Raw genomic sequence first — 17,112 nt, 5'->3', positions numbered from 1 at the left:
CTCTAACACCCCCGCTTTGCTTGAAATGATAGCTGAAAGATTCACTTGCGGTGATCATACATCTTGTGCTCGTGCATGAAGTAAACCGTGCCGAAGCCACCTCTTCCAAGTGTGCTAAAGCAGAGAAGTGAAGCGTGCTCAAGCACAGCATGGTTGTGGTAACACCGGCCTTTTGAAACATGCTTTAGGGCTGAATCGTGCTTAAGCACGGCATGGTTTGCCAGTGTGACCACGTCCTGACACTCAGGACAATTTATTGGTTGTTTAAGTTAAAACATTCAACACAAGGTTTTATTGTTTCACATGTATTTTTCAATGAATTTTAATAAAATAAGATTGGAAGATTGACGGTATATGCTGTCAGTTATAAAAAAAAAAAAAAAACGTTATCGGCCAAAATCGGTATCGGCATATCAGGCTTTTTAAAGATTGGTGAACAGTGATCAGCCAGAAAATTGTGATTGGTGCACTCCTATTTTCAAGATCACTTATTGAGTCTTCACAGGGTCTTTAGTTTAGGGGTTCTCAAACTTTTTTATAACATGGACCCCTTTCAAATTACTTTGCAATAATGTACTACATAGTATTTTACAACGGTAAAATTAGGCTACATTTATACTTTCCAAGTAATTAATTTAGTAAACTTTGAGGAAATGGTACCTCCGAGGCAGTGACGCCCCTTGTGGCCCATTAATTATTATTATTATCATTATTATTATTAGTTTATTTCGATTATATTTAAAAGTATACTAACCAAAGCTGCACCACTGAAAACCATGTTGACCAAAAAGGTTTAGGCTGAAGCTACTTAGCTTATATGTGCCAAACCTTCTTACTGTACAACATTTATACCAGAGCAAAACAAAAAGTCAAACAACCCAATCTCAACAACCAATGACTAATTAAAAAAAAAAAGAACTGAAAAGAAAATATTCAAAAAAGAACAGCAGCAAATATAAAAGAAGCAAATCCAAAATAATTCCTGAGGACTTTCCTATTATCCCTTTTTTTTCCTTCTTTTCTTCCTTCCTTCTCCTCTTCCCCTTTCCTTATTTTCTTTTTTATTCCCCTTCTTTCTCCTCTCTTTTTTTTCTTCTTCCTTCCTTCCCTCCCCTTTCCCTCTCTCCCTTCTTTCTTCTTCTTCTCCCTTTCCTTTCCCATATCTTCCCTTTTCTCCCGTTTTCACGGTCCTTTTCCTTATCTCTTCCATTTTCTTCATTCCGTCTTTGTTTCCCTTTTTTTTACCTTCTCTTTTCCTTTCCTTCACCCCACCCTCCCCTTCGTGAAATCAATCCAATCTATATTGTTGACACATAAAGTGCTTTAACTGTATTTTAAAGTAGATAATAAACTCAGGTAAACTATTCCACAGTTTCACCCCACAGACCTAAATACACATGCTTTTCAGAGTGGTATATACAGTGGGTTGTTTACATCTAAATTTGCCTCTCAAATCATATCCTCCTTCTCTCTTTTTAAACATTTTTAGTATGTTACCAGGAAGTAAGTATTTGCTTGCTTTGTACATTATTTGTACATTTATTGAAAAGCGAAAGTGCCCTCTTGGTTGGCAAAACACACTTAACTGCCCTCTTGGCAGAAATGCACGCTGTATGCATCTTTTTTTTCTTCTTTTTGCTCTCTGCCCTTTGAAAAGTCTGTGCACGCCAGTTTGTTGATATGCCTTTTCAAGAACATAGCATACTTTTACAAGCATTCCTGAAATAATTCTGCGTACCCCACTTTGAGAAACACTGCTTTAGGTAAATGAACAATAATAATGTCTACTCTTGATCAGTTAATGTACACATGGAAAGATTTGTGAATGTAAGAAAATGCATATCTTCAAAGTACCTGCAGGTTATCTCTTTCCACCTCGGCTGAGTCTATCTCTGAATGCACGGCTACAAAAAGACCGTGAACTCATTTTAACCTCAATGTCTTGGAACGTGCTCGACGTACAGAACATTTCGTTGCAGCGATGGAGTTACAGATGTCTTTTGTCGACATAAACGCCGCCATATGCAGCCCGGGGACACGAAAATTGAATATCACTTCAAAATAAAAGTCCTCATTCCTGAGATAAAAATCAGCGCGTGAATAATGGATGAGTGATGGGAATTGGATGACAGGCTGTGTCGTCCTGTCTCACTGTGATCTCTGCTCCACATCTCACTGCTCATTAAAAACTATCTGCTGTCACAGCTGTAAACCAAAAGAAAAGGAGATGTGCGGAGGGTGAAAAAAGGAGGAGAGGGAGAATAATACAGGCGAAGGAAGGAGGGAAGGAGAGGTGTAAAAAGGATGGGATAAAGGATGGAAATCAGGTGGTGTATATGAGAAAAGAGGAATGACAGCAGGGGTTGAAACAGTGCAGAGATCAGATGATGAAAAAGAAATCACCACATTTTCTCCCAGATGATGTCTCAAGTCAAAATAAAATGTTTTTTATGAATGACATTACTTCCTGTGAAAGTGGTTGTATTCAGGAAAGAGGAAAAAGTGAGGTGTGTAATCACAGAGGGAGAGGAAGAGACAGCGAGGTGAGATATTTTTAAAACCTCCTCCGGGGGTTTTCCTCTTTTATCTTCTCTCCTAAATCTGTTGTTCTTCCTTTTTCCCCTTTGGTTCTTTGTTTTAGCGTCTCTCTATACGCAAACAAACTCTAAAACTCCAGAGGGGCTGAATCACAGGGAGTAACGAAGACGAGAGAAAGAAACGCAGAGAGGAAAATCAGACGAGATGAAAAGCTGGGGAGATGTTTTTACTTTCAACCCAAGAGGAGATTCAGAGGTTTCAGGGCTCAGAGTCCGGCCACATCTCAATCACACAGGCTCATATTTTTCACTCCTTCACGTCGTCCTCGTCCCTCCTCTGCCACCTCTGGCTGAGGTGAGAAACCTTCCCCCCCGAGGAATAAAGTGAGAAGCGGAGGGATTACGGAAAGCCTCTCAGAGTGGCTCAACAGAGCAAAGCTGAAAGCACACACTCTCCGCAGAGAGGGTCTGAATCTGGTTCCTGACCTTTATCACCCGGGGCATCATGGACATTTGGATTTGATTGGTTTTGGTTCCAAATAAGGAGGGAAAAAGTTTTCTGAAGGATAAGATCTGAGAAAAAAATATTTCTCTGAGTGGACTTCGAAAGATTGTGACACAAGAGCTCAGCCAGATTACAAAAGCAACACCAGGTTTAGCTGTGAGGGGTCTTTGGGGCAAAAACTGACAGTTTGATACTTTCTGATTCCTCATCTACCATCCTTTGTGCATCTATCTCCATGTCCCAGTTAAAAAGACTGGTACAACCTGTTCTCAAACGCTGACACAAAAAGAACAACTCTAACAAATAAAGATTAAAAAAACTCCAAGATCTGATTCAGTTGAAAACAAAACATTTGATATTCAAAGCAAAAAATTTCGGAAACGCTGCTGGAGTTTTCAGTGGAAACTGTGATATCACAATCTGCTTCATGAAAGCACATACAACAGTCCAACAGTACCATTGTTACGATCATTGTGATCTACCGTGTTGTGCTGAATCTGTGACTGTCTTTCAACAAAATGTGCATCTGTTGTTCCACTTTTGCTCTTAACATTCACCAATACACTCAACTCTACTTCAGTGGAGATCTACCAAAAGCTGCTCCTGGACAACACAGTTATAGCGCCACCTACAGGCCTGGCATGCTTACTACAGCGTTTTCAGTCCCTCAGCGCTTCCATGTAAACAATTTTTTTTTTTTTCTCTGAAACATTGTCGCGTAAACTGGGCCTGAGAGGTGAACTGAACAAAAAAAAAGCTAAAATATACATTGTCATCCGATGCAACATTACAAAAGCATGCGTGTGTATGGATTAAAGACATGCAAAAAAATAACGGATAGTTTAAGAAAACATTAAAAAAACAAATTTTAAACAATATTATGCACACATCAGCAGCTATATTTATATAGAAAGATACATGTAAAGTAATCAAGTATTTTATATATGGTTGATACTATGTGTTTGTTTGTATATGCAGCTTATTATTTATCAAAATCAATATGTGATAAGAAACATGTATTTTGTGCAGATAGTAAATATTGACTCTAGATTCGAGCAACATGGTAATAAAAGGAAAAGGATTAAATAAGTTATAACTTTTCTACGACAACAGTGGCAGGCGATCACCCTAGTTCTTTGTATGTAGTTGGAGGCTGTAATAGAGTTCTCTTTATTTGAACTTTCAAGCTTTATCTGATAGAGTTCATCCAGAGTGAACTAATATTTCTATTGTTGAAAGGTTAAAAAAGTATCCTCTATTGTTGTTTTGTTTTTGCTTTTTTTGTTTTTTGTTTCTTCTCAACTTATGGTTGAAATTTAACATTTCTTCGAAGAGTGGACTTTCAATCACGTTCTCTGATTGGACTGTGTGGACTGTGACTCGACCTCACCGAACTCTGTCAGATTAATTGACGTTGTTTTTTTTGTTCTGGACTCTAAACAAAACAGGACAACAAGGACCTTGATTTTACCTGCAGTAATGGTGTAATACTTCTGGATTAATGTCTTCTTTCCAAATAGACAAACAATTAAAAAAAAATTAATTCTTTTATAGTTCTAAAAATCTTTGTTTTTTCTTTTTTATATGTTGCAAATAAAGTATTCAATTCAATTCCAAAAGTAAACACCCAAGATTCATCCTCTTATGTCAACAAATGGCTATTATGGGTCGGTGAGACCTGCTGTGAGTCACTTTGCTTTTCTGACCGTTTCCCTCATCACATCAACAAGTTTGAGACTCTTTCACAAAGGATATCCAAGAAAATTTTTCATTTGTTATCATCTGAAGTTAATATTGGCAGCTTATTATCACCCACCGACCCCAATACTCAAAAGCCTGTGGTCTGAAACATGGACCAACATGTGGACTTGGCCTCTGTGATGACACCTATTCATTTCTGATGCAGAGTTTTGAAGCAGATCAGTGACAGGGCTAGATTTGTTTGAGCTGGAATGTGGCAAAGAGTCTTTCAGTGAGGTCAGTCATGTTCTTATTTGGACAAAACTTGTACATTTCATCCAGTGGTTTGTAAATAAACTTGTGCCTGAAACACAAAGTGGAATTATTTTAAAGAGGAGTTACAGTAAAGTCATTAATGCAAATAGTGGAGTTCTTCCAGGAATCATGAAAGTTTTAGTTTGAGCTGCTCTCTGAAAAGATTTGTCGACCTTGAAACACAAGAAAAACTCCAAGGCAGTTTTTTAAACTGGAGTCCTTCAGAGTTTTCTTTGCAGTCTGAAAACCAAGACCTGCTTAGTGTCAGTCTGTTGCTGTGAACACCTCCCTTTAGCAGGTGTTGATCTTTAATTACAAAACAAAACAAAGAGTAGTTCATGCTGAAACCGTATATAGCCTACAGCACATCTTAAAAAAAAGGTTGATGAGAAATCCAAATTAAACTTTAATATTGTCATTAAAAATCTACTCGTGGAAAGAAATAATATTCCTTTTAAGTAATAGAAAAGAGCTCCAGGATATTTTTCCGTATTTGTATTCCCAACAGTTTCAGTGAATTAATGATCAGAGGAAAACAACAATGATAGAATGGATACTTCACTAAACTCTGGGTGACTTGGGAATATTTTTCCTTTATGGTTTTGTTTGATGTCTAAACGCCTTTTTCCTGCAAACATCCGTACGTGTGTCTGTGAAGGATGACGGCGTACGGATGATCATGTTCAGATTCGTGCAGCATCGACGAATAAAGCTCACTTTAAGTATTGTTGACCTTGTGCTGCAGCTTTTAGCATCTGTTTTACATATTTATGCTTTATGTATTTAAGTATTCTGTGTATATTAAACTGTAGCTCTGACCCAGATGCCCTTGATTCAAAAGGATTAGTAACAAAATAAGATCCTTTAATTCGTTTTCTGTTTCTTCATCATTTCACCTTTTTTTTGCATCAGCTGCAGAGCAAAACTCCGACTCCCTGAAATCAGAGGAAGCTCTGGGACTCCGCTCCACATCCAGCTCTCCCTATTTGCTGAACATCACACAGCATTTTTACAGTGCAGGCTCTGATAGCCAAAGAGAATGCATGAGGACACTTTTAATTTATTCCTGTGAAAGTTTTTTTCTGCATGAATAAAACATCTCGCCCAACTTCAAAGGAGAGAAATAAAGCAAAATAATAAACTGGTGTTTCTCGTTTCCAGATCTTTCTCGTTGACACAACAGTGTGGCACAGTTTGAGAGTTTGATTAGAGTTTTGGTGTGTGTGTGTTTTTTCTTTTTCAAGTGACAGCTGGTTTCATTACGGGACTCTCAGGTTCACTTGTGAGCAGTTTGAAGGGGAAACAAACAAAGTATGATTCTTTTTTTATACCTTAGTCTAAATGAAAGCTCTCCAACAGATACAGTCACTTTAAAAGAAGATTTTACAATAATCCTGATCGATCATTTCAGTTTTTGATGAGATTTTTGCTTTTTCTGCTTGGAGGTTAGGTGGTGCCATGTCCAAGTTAGCGCAAGGGCTAGTTGCTAGGCACCACCCTTATGCGGCAGCTCTGTTTTCCTTTCTTTTCATCTCTTTTTTGTTATCTTTGCATTTGTTTTTTTCTTCAGTGATGTTTTTACTATTTTTGCTCCTGTGTATGTCTGGAGATCCAACATGTAACCATGGCTGCATTGTTTACATGTGAAATTAGCTGTTAGCAACCTATAGCATGTCAATGCTAACCGGTGCAAGGCCTGATGTTTCCCACAAAGTGAGGAGAAGGAGGTGAGGACGATGTGCTCGTTCCATCCATCGTTATCAGGATCGTAAGATCTATCTCCAATAAGATGGACGAGCTAGCCATGCTAACCCAGCAACAGAGGGAACACCAGAAGGCAGAGTGGCATCATGAGAGCCGCCCTGTTGTGGCTGCCTGTCACAGCAGCTCTCTTTTCTTTGACCGTTTCTCGTTATTTTTCTGCAGCGCCACCCTCTGGCCCTGAGTCTCCCCACACTGTCCTGAAGACAAATTTTCTTTGTTCATTGTTACGTAGCGCTGTTGTTTAAAGTGTGACCATAGACTGTATATAGAGTGGACAGCGTGGCTTCGCCATTTATCATTGTACGGTTTTGAAGCCAAAATTCCCCCGTCACAGGCGCTGCCATTGTAGCAGTTGTGCAGTTAGCAGTAGACACTGTTAAGAATTCTGGGAGAATATGAGTGGAGCCGGGAGACAAAAATAATAATTATTTTTTTCTTATGGGAGTCTAATCACTTCTTGACTCTACCTCCCGACATATTTTACAATCCCCGAAAAAAAAAAAAAAAAGTGAGAACAGCAGGTGTCACTCATTGTAAAAGGTGACATAAAACCTCGTTTTTAACCTCTTATAACTAATGAAAACATAATTTTTCATAAAAAAGAGAACTTGAATAAAAGACAGCCAAATAATATCTTCAAATCACCACAACAATCAGATGTGAGGAACATTTCTACCAGGTGTATTCATTTTTTAAAGTTTGACCACAGCCCATCTGGAATGACGGGACAGCCTGATTTCTTGATCTATACTGCAGCCAGCCACCAGGGGGAGCAGTTTTTTTTATGGCGACCTCATTTCAAGCCATGCAAGATGACGTCAATTTTTCTGCAGTCTATGAATGTGACAACAATCAAATATTGCACCGCAAAAAACTGAACTCTTATCAAGTATTTTTTTCTTATTTTAAGCAAAAATTGTCTTATTATCCTTGATATGAGCCACATTCAACTGGTCAGTCCACAAAAAATGTCTTGATTCAAGTTTTTTGAGAAAAAATTTGGTCTGATTTGCTTGTAACAAGTTAAAATACTGCCGACAGGATAAAAAAAGTGCTTAAAACTAGAAAAATGTCTTAGTACAAATAACTTTTTTATCTATATTTATATCTTTTACTTGTTACAAGCAACTCAGACCTCATTTTATGTCTTAAACAACTTGAAATAAGATGTCTTCCTGGACTGGTCAGGTGAATGTGGCTCATATTGAGTCTAAAAAGGCATTTTCTATTGAAAATCAGACAAAAACACTTGATGAGATTTCAGTTTTTTCCACTTTGTACCGTACGTTGTAGTAGCCGGCTATATGTAGTGCTATCGGCAGCCCGGTGCTCAGACATTTATGTAGGCTAACATGACAATAAGCTAACTGTCAGTTTATAAGTAGTTTAGTAGCTGTCTATATTTAGTGCAGCTGGCAGCCCTGTGCTCTAAGACATGTCCATAATGTGTAACATTAGTGAATCCTGGTTATGTCCTGCCAGTCATCTACCAATCAGAGCTAACGTAACCTCACTCTTCATTTTATTGATAGACTCTCAAGTTTGAACAGACCACTGCAGAATAACTGCTGACTGTGGGTTGGAGTCAACATTATCACAAACAGTTTAGCTCCTGTGTTAGCCTTTAGCTCGGGTTCTATCTCTCTCCTGTTTTTCTTTCTTCTGCTCTTCTGTCCTTTTTCTGTCTGTTTCGGCTCCAGTGTCCACCATCACTACAAAATTAATCACAGAAACTATAAGCTGAGAAGTAGCATTTGATAACAACAAATATTGGTGCTGATAATCTCATTTTAAGGCATGGATTATGATCAGGCATAGATCTAGAAGGGAGACTTTTTCAAGATCACTTTCCCAGTAAAAACATGAGTCTATCTTGAATTTTCTGAAGCCCTTTCTTGAGAATTAACTCAGGGAGGAGCAAAGACACTAAGTCCATAGGAGATAAATCTCTACCTGATCCGATGACCTCCTCTATTTTCACACAGGACGGGTCGATCTCCTTGGCAAACTCCCTCACAGCCTCGTTGGGGTCCTCGTAGGTGAAGGGGTCGATGTAGATCTTGACCCCTGGTGAACTGTGACCCTCAGACAGGGTGGGAAAGGTCACAGTGGGGGTCGGCCCGCTGAACATGTCTGGCCTGAGCGTCACCTCTGAGGGGAAATTTAGAAGCCTCAAATATAAACACTTGTGTGGGAGATTTAAAGTCTTCAAAAGTTTCCTTGCTGGTCTCACCTCCTCCTGCGTTGTACTGCTGCAGCTTGTCTCCGTACACGCTCTCCTTCAGCTGCCTCCTCCTGCAGACAGACGGAGATTTGTGAGCAGACAGAAATGATACATAAAAGTTAGAATTGCTAATTGGCTGTCTTCTTTTCAGCTGAGCTGAGGAAAAATAAATATTCTTCCTGTGTCAAAAAAGAAAACCTGCTTGAGAGAAAGAAAAAAGTCTTTCTGGATCTCATTAGTCCTGGATGACTCGTTTCTGTTGTGTGTCATCAGCTTTTGTTCCTGCTTTCATGTGAGAATGAAAGCAAAAGAAACTCACTCAGATACACTTCAGCTGATCGTCGATACAGACACTTGATACCTCAAACAGGAGACACAGAGAGCTCATCGCCTGCTATTTTTGGGTGGTCAAAGGGGTCCCAGAGACTGTCCCCGGAGTCCTGGTCTACTTTGAAACTACTGCTGAAAGAGATACTTTTTATACAAAGGCTGGATCGTTTGCAGGGTCTGGAATTGAGTTTTTGAAAGGTCAGTGGACATTTCTACCTGTCGGTCTTAAAACCTTAAGATTCTAAAATCTCATATGAAATACGGCCACTTCTTTTTGAGAGTAGATATATTTATATTTTTTTTAAAAAGCGTCTCGTAGCCTTTAACTTGACTTTTCAATTTCAAATCTGAAGAAAACTGTGAGAGGTTTGGGAGCGAGTCTATAACCAGAGGTATACTTCAAGTACATGGAGTTTACTTATCAATTTTACTTAATATCAATTTCAAGCACTGACCGATTTTACAGTGGGTCATTTAGGTGATATGTCACTTTCATTTAATGCAAAAAGTTATCAGTGTCCATCATTTATTTAGCGAAAAATGCAAATCATGTGTTGGAATTTGCAGTTTTTGTGCTGTTTTCTCAAACGTCAAGTTTGCTCTTCAAAATTAACACTAGAATACATGTTTGTCAATTTTATTTTCAGTATAACTTGTTCAAAATAATCAATAAATCATGACAAAGGTCTTTTAAAAACTATGTAAATAATGTATATGGATAAAATAATTCATTTTATGTGTTACTGAGAAATCTGTATCAACCTTGTTACGGATTGGAAAAAAAAACAACAACCTATGAATCAGCAATGGTTTGCTCCAAAGTCACATGACTTAAATCAGTTGAGGACCCATCCTTTCTGGTGGGAACCATGAAGAAAGTGTGTAATGTTTCAGCTCCTCCTCATCAATACTTCATCAGAATGATTCTCTGAAACTGTGAAGAAAAGGAGCAGAAATACGAGCTGATGGAGGTCAAGTGGTGCCATGTTCAAGGTCTGCAGTTAGCACAAGGGCCAGTTGCTAGGCACCACCCTGTTGCGGCACCTCTCTTTTCCTTTCTTTTTCATCTCTTTTTTGTTATCTTTGCATTTGGTTTTGTCTTCAGTGATACTTTTACTATTTTTGCTCCTGTGTTTGTCTGGAGATCCTACATGTAACCATGGCTGCATTATTTACATGTGAAATCAGCTGTTAACAGCCTGTAGCATGTCAATGCTAACTGGTGCAAGGCCAGATGTTTCCCACAAAGTGAGGAGAAGGTGGTGAGGACGATGTGCTGGTTCCATCCATCGATATTGGGAACATGAGATCTATCTCCAATAAGTTGAATAAGCTACCTGTGCTAACCCAGCAACAGAGGGAATACCAGAAGGCAGAGTAGCGTCATGAGAGCCGCCCTGTTGTGGCTGCCTGTCACAGCAGCTCTCTTTTCTTTGACCATTTCTTGTTATTTTTCGTCTCTTTGTATTCGTCTTTGTATTTGGAGTGGATCATTACTTTGTATGGTTCATTTGTTGGTCATGGACACCAAACTGGTTTTGCCTTCAGTAATATTTTTACTGTTTTTGCTCCAATATTTGTAGCATATCGATGCTAACTGGTGCAAGGCCTGATGTTTCCCCACAAGGTGAGGAGGAGGTGGTGAGGATGACGTGCTGGTTCTCAGGTGTGAGCTAAGAAGTGACGACATGGACCTGTCCTTCCATCCATTGTTATTGGGAACGTAAGATCTATCTCCAATAAGATGGACGAGCTAGCCGTGCAAACCCAGCAACAGAGGGAATACCAGAGGGCAGAGTAGCATCGTGCTATTCACAGACATGGCTAACAGAGCTAACATGAGACACCAAGGCCATGTTGGAAGAACTTCACCTGCTGTGAGCAGACAGGATCCAGGAGACAGAGACTGAACAGACTGCTGAAGAAGCTCAGTCCTGGACCCTGTGGAGGTGGAGGCTGGCTGACTGGACAATGATGGACAAGCTGTCAGCATCTATTTTCTTATGGACCTTTTTGCACTTTCTATACACTTTCTTACTTTTGTTTTCTCGATTGCTGCTGTGACTCCTCCTGAATTTTCTCCCCAGGTGTAAATAAAGTATTTTCTATTCTATTCTATTCTATTCTATTCTATTCTATTCTATTCTATTCTATTCTAAAAAAATGGGGAAAATGTCAACTGTGTTACCTGTCACAAAATTTAATGTTGTAGACACAGGTTAGTCCTGGTTGTGTTGCATGTGATCTTTGTGCCATAGTTTTTTTCAATTTTTCCTGAACTTTGATATAAATGATGAGGGACATTTCTAGCAGTGGCAGCTGCTGCTCAGTCAAAGAGGGGAAGCTCATTTTTTGTCAGGCCTACATCATAAATTTGTTTATTTATTTAAACGTAAATTCTACCCTCTGTGTCAGCTTGTTATCAGCTGGAGCTGCTAATTGAGACTACGACAGGCTGTAAGTGTGAGTGACAGGGGGAGAAGCTCCACAGCTGTAGCTGTAGCTGCTTATTGGTGAAAAGAGAGAGAGTCTTTAAACACAACGCTCGTCGTTTTTAAGAAAAGTAAACTCGCTGCGGATCGATAAAGCCTCCAGAACAACTGAATGTAAAACTCAGAAGATTCTCTGGTGGAGGGTTATACTTCAAGATCACTGACTGGCTCATTTCACTGTCAGTCAAAAAAGGATTCAGCCTCAGACAGATCATCCAATCATCACGCAGAAGCCCAGCGTCCAGGCCAGCCCACTGCCTCCTAGACCCCCAGAGACGCTGAGCGTCTGATGGGCGGGACAAAGCCCAGCGTTTATCCAATGACCGTCCAGTTTCCACAGTGGAACAACCCACCATACGCTTCCCCGCTGAAGTCAGAAGACGCTCAGCGTCCGACTGTGTTAAAGCGCTGAGACGCTGCGGGGATGAATGAGAAGGAGGTGGAGCCAGTTACCTGTGATAGGAGCTGATTCTGAACAAAAGATGAAGGAATTCTAGCGCAGATTTTGTCAGTGAAATGTACACACAGCAGAACATATCAACACTTTTTTGGGGTACATTTTAGGGGAAGCTGAGCTTCCCTTGCAGTCTTAGAGCAATCGCCTCTGATTTCTAGGGAGAGTAGTCTTGCTTCCAATTGTTTTATTACGTAAACATTTAAGAATTCATTAGAGCTTAAGCTTGCCAACTAATGAATTTAGCAGATTCCAGGTATATTATTCGCAATCATATAGACTTTGAAGCAAAAAAACTCACTTTGTGGTATACCTGAAATGTTCCCCTAATTATAGAATCACTCATGGACAGATTTTTGTCATTTGAGTTCGTTTGCCTGGAGCAGTGCAGTGACATAGATAAATATGTCTTTAAGACTGGATGTGTGTATGTGTGTGTGTGCAACGTTGTGTGCCTGTGCATTACCTGGTGCAAATGATGGCGATGGCAACCAGTGACACAATACACACCCCGCCGACTAAAGAGCCAGCAATCAGGGAGAGCTGCTGTCCTAGCTCTGACTTATACTCATCTGCAGGAACAGGAACACACACACCCACACACACACAGAAGAACACACACACACATGAAATTAGACGGACACGTAGAGAAAAGAAGCAGAGGTATTATTTTCAGATGTTTAAGGGTTTTCAAAGTCTTTCACACTCGCACAACTGAGAATTTCATCGCAGGGAGAAATACCCGACATTACCTGACAACAGGAATAAAATGTAATTTACAAGTCTCATTTTACACGTCAGCAAGCACACACAAACTCTCTCACACACACACTGAGAGCTGAATTTAATTACCTCACAGCCAGATTTTTAAGTCCTGCTCAACCTCTCAAATTCCCCTGCACTCACTCCCCTCTTCATCATAACAGCTCCACCTCCACACACACCTCCACACACTCCAGCCGTCCACCCACACACTTACCGTCGGTGAGTGTTTGGAAGAGCATATCCTTGCTGTAGGCTCCAAAGCCGGCTACGGTGCGGGCCCTCACCTGGACTACGTAACCTGTGCCCGGCCTCAGACCCTCCAGAACCACGTTGGGTGTTTCGCTCTGGACCACTGAGCTGTTCAGCAGCGAGGACGTGGACTGCAGGAGAGAAAAAAAAGGGATGAAAATGTTTCAGAGATCCCAGACAGACGACAACACTTCTCCAGTCACAGCCGGAGAGAGACAGAAGCTAAATTTAGCGCTCGGTTTTGACCTTCAGCTGAGACAGAATTGATTGTCCTGAAGATCCAGACCAAACTGAGACTTTCCCCATGTTCAGACAGTGACACCACAGACTCTGACAGGACTGAACCACTTCTTTACTTTGGCTTTATCAGGAGCCTTTGTCGCTATCTTTTGAGTTTTTCTACTTCTGTCAGCGACAAAAAGAACATTTCTCTGGAGATCCACTACTTTTTACTGCTCTTGTCCCATTTTTACATCAGTCTGTCCATCAGTCTGCCTTTCTCATCTTTGGGAGTCAATCCATGAAGTAACTTTAGAGTCACCCTGGTGGTACGTAGTCTAGTCTTGGGGATAGAAGTGGTTCAACCTGTCTGTTTTCCCCCAACACAAGGCAGGAAGAAGGAAAGCCTCCTCTGGTCCAAAGCACTGCAAAATAACATTTTCAAAACAAGTTATTTTTTCAGATATACTGCCCCAGTTACTCAGAATAATCCGCACAGACCCCTTGGTGAACCCGTTTTACTGGGACGTCTTCCTACTGAAGGAGAGATGCTGTAAAAAGTGTTTATAGGAATGTGACTCAGTGCTTTTTCAGATTTATAGTCATTAGGCTCTTTACATTCCCTCTTTATGATGTCTTTACCTTTTGTGATTTAGGAGAACTAACCCCGTTCAGAGGGTTTGAACTCTGCAGCACCTCTCTTTGGGTTTCTTCATCAGTGTTAGAGCTAAATCTAAAAGCTTCTGTCACGGCGTTGACAGGAAAGTTAACTTCGTTAAGACAGAAACCCTCTGCTCCTCCTGCTCCTGCTCATTCAGTTCAGTCTGGAGAATGGTGCCCTTTTTTTTCAAACAAAATTTCTCCCAGACATTGGTATTAACTCAAATAATCCACACATGAAAAGAAATCACAACGTTCAGGTCCATAAATAATGATTATGTGGAATTAAGTACCATAACACAGGAAAAAAGTATTGAACACGCTAACTGAGACTCATCTAATACTTAGTGGAGAAGCCTTTGTTTGCAATGACAGCTTCCAGAAGCTTCTTGTATGTTTGAACTAATGGCCCACACACCCACAGATTGATTTTCTTTTTTTGAAACCATTTGAGAGTCAACTTTGCCGTGTGCTTTGGGTCGTTGTCCTGCTGGAAGGTCCAGCCACGTCTCATCTTCATCATTCTGGTGGATGGCAGCAGATTCAGATCAAGAATTTCCCCATACATGGCTCCATTCATTGCTCCGTCAGTTATATGAAGTTTGCCAACACCATGAGATGAGAAACAACCCCATGCCATGATGCTTCCACCTCCAAACTTCACTGTTGGTGTAGTGTTTTTTGGCTGATGTGCAGTGCCATTTCTCCTCCAAACATGGTCTGTAGTATGACAGCCCAAAAGTTCAGTTTTGGTCTCATCTGACCAGACAACATTCTCCCAGTATTCTACAGGCTTGTCAAGCTGCTGTTTAGCAAACTTTAAACCAGCTTCAACATGCCTTTTCTTGAGGAATGGAGTCTTGCGGGCTGAGCGTCCATAGAGGCCATGGCAGTTGAGTGCATTGCCTGTTGTTTTCTCTGTAACAATTGTACCTGCTGCCTCCAAGTCTTTCTGGAGCACTTTCAGGGTGGTCCTTGACTCCTTGAGTACTCTTCTGACTATCTTTCTGACTCCCTGGTCAGAAATCTTCAAGGAGCTCCTGTGCGTGGCCTGTTGATGGTAAGGTGGTGCTTCTTCCACTTGTGAATAACGGCCCCAACGGTGCTAACTGGAATATTCAGGTGCTTTGATATAAGTCTGTAACCAGTTCCATTCTGATGCTGAGCAATAATCAGGTTGTGAATGTCTTCAGAGAGCTCTTTGCCTTTACCCATCATGAGGTGTGTGGTATTTAACTGCTTGGTGAAAAAACAACCTTTTTTATAGGACCATCAATTTGCTCTAGCCCAGCTGATGTTGGTTTGCACTAATTGGAAGTTCAAGTAATAATTACTGACAGATTTCAGGTGGTTTGGTGCATTTCCTTACCAAAGTATACAGCCTTTCCATGGTGGGTTCAAAACTTTTTTCCTGTGTTATCGTACTTAATTCCACATAATCATTATTTATGGACCTGAACGTTGTGATTTCTTTTCATGTGTGGATTATTTGAGTTGATACCAATGTCTGGGAGAAATTTAAATTGCATCTTTGGAAATATATGTGATGAGAAAAAAGGGACGCGTTGAATACTTATTTTTCCCACTGTACATATCAGCACTTTCATGCCATCATAACAGAGCCAAAAGGCAAACTTCAATCAACAAGCGAGGGAAAATTCTGTATTTACTGACGTAAAGCTCTTTGAGATGATTCATCTTGTCTTTGAGTGGAAACATACAACGCAGTACAAGTGACACAAACACATTCAACTATACACACAAAGGCTCTCATGAAGAGCCCACCCACACACTATTCCCATAATGCCACTACACCCACTCAATGTAAACATGAACTGGGTATTACAAACATATATTACTAAGGGTGGTGCTGATAGAAGTGATACTTGGAGGATTAATAAAGATAATGACAAAAGGAGCAGAAGCCTCACGGTTACAGGAAGGAAGATATCACCGCTGAAAGCTGCAATGAGGCCTTCAGAGAAAGCATAATAATGAGTTTTTAAAGGGATGTAAAGAGATGATTGTTCTCAGATTTCCCTGCAAATTATTCCAGCCAGAAGCCAAAAGCAGCTTTGAATTTAAAGACACGTCTGCCAGATCCTTTGCTCCAGTCGTCAGTCATTTTTCTCCACCATCTTTTCATTATTTCCAAACATGATAGTCCCTCACTCCCTCACCATGTGCTCTTTCTCCAACTCCGTCTCCTTAAAATATAACAAACTGTTGGTGCAGTTTATTATCTGTTTCCCACAGAGGCAGGTCTACTGGGAGACTCCGCTCTTTCTCTCTGCTCGGTTCCTCTTCCTGAGGTGAATTAGCCATCAGACATATCAGGTCTATCTGAAAAACCTGAGGCGACAACCTTTTACCTCCATCTCTCTACGCCCTCCTCTCACACGTTTCTACCAGATTAAAAGGTTTTACTGCAGGGAAAAATCAGAAAAAGTCCAGAGGGGAGGAGAGATACGGTGTGTGGAGACGGCATGAAAGGGATGGGGGTGGGTACCATGCTGTGAGGATGAAGGAGGTGGAGGGGGAGGGGGAGGTGATGGTGATGATGAGGAGGAGAGGGGGAAAGAGTGGGAGGAAAGAGAGGGTCAGAGAAAGGACATGAATAATAAAGGGTTAAAAATGATTGAGGTTTTATTACAAACATTTATCTTCATTAAAGAGACCCATTTTCCTCCTGATGGTTTTAAATCTGTTTTGGTGCTGCTTCCAGCTATATTTAATTGTCACTGTTCTGATACGTCTACATCATTTATTCCCATTAATCCTGAGTAATTAGTATCCAAACACCACAGATGGATAGGAAAGGTACGCTTCACATACATACAGGGTTTCTCAAACTCTACTATGACAAGACAAGAATATATTGTCTAACTTTTATTCACTTTTCATTAATTACATTTTTC

General features: G+C 40.4%; 1 protein-coding gene across 1 annotated transcript in view; it reads right to left on the bottom strand.

Moving 5' to 3' along the window:
* Nucleotides 1-17,112, bottom strand: part of LOC141789531 (ephrin type-B receptor 1-like) — a 160,094-nt gene that overhangs the window by 38,226 nt on the left and 104,756 nt on the right. Inside the window, exons 10-13 of the mRNA XM_074668981.1 lie at nt 13,281-13,446; nt 12,768-12,873; nt 9,035-9,096; nt 8,755-8,952 (exon numbers count right to left, since the gene is read on the bottom strand). Coding sequence (XP_074525082.1) covers nt 8,755-8,952; nt 9,035-9,096; nt 12,768-12,873; nt 13,281-13,446 — 532 coding nt within the window. The remainder of the gene's footprint in view (nt 1-8,754; nt 8,953-9,034; nt 9,097-12,767; nt 12,874-13,280; nt 13,447-17,112) is intronic.

Source organism: Halichoeres trimaculatus, unplaced genomic scaffold (genome assembly GCF_033239565.1).
Source record: "Halichoeres trimaculatus isolate MK-OKI-2021-1 unplaced genomic scaffold, fHalTri1.1 fHalTri1_scaffold_4, whole genome shotgun sequence".
In the NCBI taxonomy this organism is placed as follows: domain Eukaryota; kingdom Metazoa; phylum Chordata; class Actinopteri; order Labriformes; family Labridae; genus Halichoeres; species Halichoeres trimaculatus.
The sequence above is the reverse complement of the archived record's forward strand: the minus strand, read 5'-3'. Positions and strand labels throughout refer to the sequence as shown.